Source organism: Phodopus roborovskii, unplaced genomic scaffold (assembly GCF_943737965.1).
Source record: "Phodopus roborovskii unplaced genomic scaffold, PHOROB, whole genome shotgun sequence".
Lineage (NCBI taxonomy): Eukaryota > Metazoa > Chordata > Mammalia > Rodentia > Cricetidae > Phodopus > Phodopus roborovskii.
In genome coordinates, this window is record NW_026126447.1 from 13,803,946 (window position 1) to 13,809,695 (window position 5,750).

General features: G+C 39.0%; 1 protein-coding gene across 1 annotated transcript; it reads right to left on the reverse strand.

Annotated features, from left to right (window-relative positions):
* Positions 1 to 3,390: 3,390 nt before the first annotated feature.
* Positions 3,391 to 4,118, reverse strand: LOC127224896 (dynactin subunit 5-like). The gene has a single exon (XM_051188097.1). The coding sequence runs from the start codon at positions 4,116 to 4,118 to the stop codon at positions 3,552 to 3,554; it is 567 nt and encodes a 188-aa protein (XP_051044054.1). The 3' UTR covers positions 3,391 to 3,551.
* Positions 4,119 to 5,750: the final 1,632 nt, after the last annotated feature.

The following is a 5,750-nucleotide window of genomic DNA, read 5'->3' on the forward strand; positions in this document are numbered from 1 at the left end:
GATACCATCTTACTCCTGCCAGAATGGCTAAAATTAGAAACACCAATGATGACTCATGTTGGAGAGGATGTGGAGAAAGGGGAACACTCCTCCACTTCTGGTGGGAGTGCAAACTCATACAGCTATTTTGGAGATCAGTATGGCGGTTCCTCAGGAAAATGGGAATCAGTTTACCACAGGATCTGACAATCACTCTCTTAGGTATATACCCAAAGGATTCACATCTATGCAACAAAGACATCTGTTCAACTATGTTCATAGCAGCACTATTTGTAATAGCAAGAACCTGCAAGCAACCTAGATGCCCCTCAATTGAAGAATGGTTAATGAGGATGTGGCACATCTATACAATGGAATACTACTCTGCAGAAAAAAATAATGATATCTTGAAATTCGCAGGCAAGTGGATGGCACTTGAAGAAACCATCCAGAGTGAGGTAACCCAGTCACAAAAAGAGGAACACAGTATGTACTCACTCGTATATGCATTTTAGACATAGAGCAAAGGATCACCAGCGTATAGTACTGTAACATTTCATGTGGACTTCTGGAATCCTCCAAAGCCATGCCCTTAAGAAAATGTTAATTTTCTTTAAACCTATAATGGCTCCTTCTATTAAGGTATCTATTTTGTTGCTCTTCTCCTTATTCTTCCCCTTATTCAATTGTCCTATCTTTCTGATCTCTCATGTTCTCCTCCCCACTCACTTCTCCCCTCCACTTTCTCTTATCTCCCCAAACCCCCTTGTTCCCTATTTGCTCAGGAGATCTTGCTGGGGTAACCCACAAAAACAGTTGATCTGGGGAAATAGGAACTCATAAATCTTTGTCTGAAAGCTGGGGAACTATGGAAAGACAAAAGCAGGCCCCCTGCATGTGAGTGTCAGTTGGGAGGCCTGGGTAGTCCATGGGGCCTCTGACAGTGGAACAAGAGTTTATCCCATTGCACCAATGGGCTTTGAGAGCCCATTCTCTGGACGGATACTCTCTCAGCCTAGATAAACTGTGGAGGGACTAGGCCCTGCCCCAGACGCTGTGACATATTTTGATTATCGGCTACCAGAGGGTGACCTTACCCTCTTGGGGAGTGAATGGGGAGATGGGATAGGGGGTTGCAGGGAGGGAAGGAAAGATGGAAGGGAGAGGGAACTGGGATTGGTATGTAAAATAAGATTGTTTTAAATTTAAATAAAATTTTACATGTATAAAAAAGAAAAAAATGTTCATTTTCTTTGTATGGTTGTTTTGCGCTCTTATTTGAGAGCCCCAGAACAGGAATTCACAGAAAGTTGTGAGCTGTCATTTGAATGGTGGTAATTAAACACTGGTTCTTTGAAAGAATAGCCAGTGCTCTTAATTTCAGACTTATCTCCACCACACTATGTACTTTAGCAGAAGGTTCTTGTCAGGGTAACACATGTTACCTTGCTCACTTATGAAAAATATCGTAAGTGAAGCTTCCAATGATAATCATTGGAAACAAGGATGTTTCCTTCAGTCCAATGGTAGGCAGATGTAAGCATGAGAGAATGTGAATCACAGCCATGAAATAGTGATGTGGATATGTAAGTTCACAGAACAGTAGAACTCATTGTGTTTCCTCATTTGGACAATTTTTACTGTTTTAAGAACCATACAAAAACTAAGAAACACAGCAAACCTGCTCACTCATACACATACTTTTACACATATATGAATTAGCTTTTCCATAAATAAAATATTTAATGCAGAGAAAAACTAAACTTAGAATCATAGATAGAACTACTTTCCTCTAGTACTGAACATAACATATGGGAAAGGTAATTGCTAGCAAGTTTGATAATCATACTTTAATCCGTTTAACTCAATGATGGAAGAACCAACCCTTTTAGGTTGTATTCTAATGATCCCAAATAATTCAAGGCATCTGGCTTGTGTGGCATAGATACACACCCACCAACATATATGAACATGCAAAAGAAATTAGTAAATGAAGTATTGAAAGGAAAACAACAGAAGAGAAACACTCCCATACTAGAGATTCCTTTCAACTCTATTAATTATTTGTAAATATCTCAGATAAAAAAATGAACAATATAATCTAGGTAGGAAATTGTGTTATATTTTCAATGATGTTCCCTCAGTGGAGGTTGTTATACTTAGACAGATATTTTTGAGCAATTTATTCTGAAGATATTATTCAAAAGTTATATATATATATATATATATATGTATATATATATATATACATAATAAACACACACACACACACACACATATATATATATATATATATATATGTATATATGTATATATAGCTATTGGAAGTATTTTGAAATGTTTTTTTGTCACGGCAAAATGTAATGCCTGAAACAATAAAGATATGCATTAAGGTGCACTAAGTGGTACTTACATGTTTATTGTAACCAATATCTGCCTAGTTGAACTTATGGTCCACTCAGTGCCTAGTCTGAAAAGCCTAGTCAATTTCCCAGAGGAAGTGAGGGCAACAACTTTAGAAGAGAGTCTATTATCAGCACTTTTTGAGACCAGCATAATTCTTTTTTTTGTTTGTTTGTTTTTGTTTTTGTTTTTGTTTTTTGTTTTTTTTTTGTTTGTTTTTTACATCTTTTATTTACTACTTTAGGACAGCTAAGGTCTCTCTGAAAGGAAGAACAACAGCTACCACCTGCTCTTCACATTTTTTCTTTTCTTTTACTGACTTGTTTTTTCTTGTTTTGAAGCAGGGTCTCATGTAGCACACCAGGCAACTGTGAGCTCACTCCTGACTCTACTTCACAGGTTCTAGGATGACTACAGCCCATCTCTTTTCCCCACACTTTAAGAACCAATTGGAACCTGGGCTCTGAAATCACAAACACTTCCCTCAAGGTAGGAGAAATTGTGGCCACTGGTCCTATGTTAGCAGCAGGATTGCTGAATGTCATCTGAGTGGGTGGTGTGCAGTGAGAGTAGGACATGGTTGTGAGTAGCACCTGGGGCATATGACCCCATGCTAAGAGGATGCTACTGCTCTGCAGGCCCATGCCATCCAGGTTCCAGCCATCTGCAGGACCACAGGGCTGGAGTGTTGGGAAAAGACCTTTCTGCCCTCCTCAGACAATGAATGGTACGGTGACTGTTGACAGATTAGGTGTAAGCACAGCAGATAAAGACAACTCCTTCAGATGCTCTCTTATTAAAATTATTCTTTAAAAAATGTATTTTATGTGATGGGATGTTTGGATGCATATTATGTCTGTACCACATGTATATCTGGTGCTAGGGAGACCAGAAGCCTATCAGATCATCTGGAACTGGAGTTACAGATGGTTATAAGGTGCCATGTGGGTGTTGAGAACTGAAATTGGATCCTCTGAAAGAGCAGACAGTACTCCTAGTAACAGCTATCTCTCCAGCCTTCCTATTAAATTCCTAAATGCTCTGAGTCTTGAAGGACTGAAAAATTCTAAATTTTAAAAACAAAAATCAAGGAGAGTAGAAGTGGTCAAAAGCACGGAGGCTTTTCTAGTTACTGACTGCTCTCTTTATCTCCCAGTTCATCTTAGAGTTCAAAGGAATTCAAGATATAAAGCCGAGACTTTAGCTTGGGTTATGGGCAGAAACTTCTGGTAGTAGCTCTTGGTGACATCAACCATCAGCTCCTGCGGGCACTCTGGGAGCTCTCCTGAGAAGAGTCCTGGGCAGCCTGAGAAGACGGTGAATGGTGGGACCACGGTTTCTGGAGGTGATACTGTATTGTCAAGAATTTTGCAGCAGTCTTTCAAGACACTTTGGCGCCCAATCACACAGTTCTTCCCAACGTGAACATAAGAACAAATCTGAGCAGCGTTGACCACACAGTCTTCCTCAATAAAGACATGGTCCCCAATATGTAGAAGAAAGAATGCAACACCTTTACTGAATTTCCTTATAACCCTATGACTTTTTACAACACAATGACGTCTAACTCTTACATTTGCCAGATCTCCTCGGATGATACAGTCATTCATTACAATTGTCTTGCCATTGAGAACGATATTCTGGCTTCCACACAAAACATCCTGGCGACTAACTTTGTTCCCAGATGCTGTCTCGATGTATTCGAACTTGTTGTACAGCAGCTTGCCCAATTCCATGGCTGCCTCCTCCTCTTCCGAGACCAGCATAATTCTTAACTACATTTTAAATCCATATACCCACAGTAAGTGTAGCCATTGCCTCCCATTAAAGAGGCTTCTCTTTAAAGGGAATAGAGAACTTTAAAAAAGTCACCACTAGACAAAATTATAATGAATCATTGATGTCTCAGACATCACTGCTTCTGCATGTAAGGCTAAGGGAAATTCTTGGATGGAGAGAGATTCTAAGAGCCAGAGTACCAGAAAGTCTGCTGTGCCTCTTCTGTATATGAACAAGATTGAATACATGGAAATTGCAATGGATAGCCTATCACAGAAGAAGAAAAATCTCATGAGTTAAAATGCTATCTGTTAGAGCAGGAGGGATAGTGTCTTCCTGCCGTAATTGTGTATACAAAACTAAGTGGGCAGCCATGAAACCATACATATAGAAACAACAACAACAAAACATGCAATTTGTGTGTGTGTGTGTGTGTGTGTGTTTATGTGAGTGTGTGTGTGTCTGTGTCACATGCACACATGCTAGTATTGCATACAAATACATTTATATGTATCAATAATTAAAGGTTAAGTAGAATTGTGGGACATAGCAGTAGCTTGAGGGATAGAGTTTAGAGGGACTGGAGGCAGGAAAGGAAAAGGGAAAAGAGACATAATTAAAATGTTTAAATTGTATTAGCTAAAGCATGGAATCTACAACAACAACAAAAGCAAAAGCATGCAGTTATTTTCTAAAACTACTTCTACGGTATGTTTAAAATCTACAGAAATTGAGTGATACTTAAAAGCTGAATGTAATTATAATATACAATAAACAACAACAAATAATGTACTCTGTATCAACACAAAGAAAGAGTTCTTAACTCCTAAGTATTTGACAAAGTCTCAAAGACTCCTAAGAGTATTAACCTAATACTGAAACAAAGAAAGTATCCAGAGATGTAAGGAGTAGGGTTTTTCCTCCCGCTGAGGCTGGTCTTGTCCCGCCGCCACGCCAGCCCCAAATAACACACAGAGACTCTGTATTAAATATAATTCTGTTGGGTAGGTACTAGTTTCTTATGGCTAGCTCTGTCTTAGATATTAACCCATTTCTATGTATTTCCACGTGGTCTTACCGAGAGCAGAGGAATGGCAGTTCTGTTCCCTCCAGACTCTCCATCTTGAATCCTTACCACTTCCTCCTTCCTCCTTGTCTCCTAGCCTCTCCTATCTTCCTTTCCTAATAGCCAACAGTGCTTTATTCATTAACCAGTATGCGAAACATATACAGAATGACATCTCCCATCACACAGACACTTGTATTTGGATACAATGATCTTTTGATTATCATATTAGAGGGGCCAACACAAACTGAAGCAGCTTGCTACCTCTCCTGCCAGAGAAAACTTGAGAATGATTACATATCATGCAAGATTCTTCATATATCTTAGGGTCTCGAATTCAGGAGCTGGGGTTTCAGGAGTCTTTGTTTCAGGAGTCTGTGGAATGAAAAGCAAAGCCTTCAGATTTCTAGGAGAATATAGTGAATTTTCTAGTCATATATTTTCATAGGGGTGGAAAGAACTAGAACTACATGACCTCCATATATGTGTGTCATTTCTCCATTTTTTTTTTTGCTTGTGAAAT

What these genes read in the sequence shown, in the direction of transcription:
- LOC127224896 (XM_051188097.1), bottom strand. Translation starts at nt 4,118, where the DNA reads ATGGAATTGGGCAAGCTGCTGTACAACAAGTTCGAATACATCGAGACA.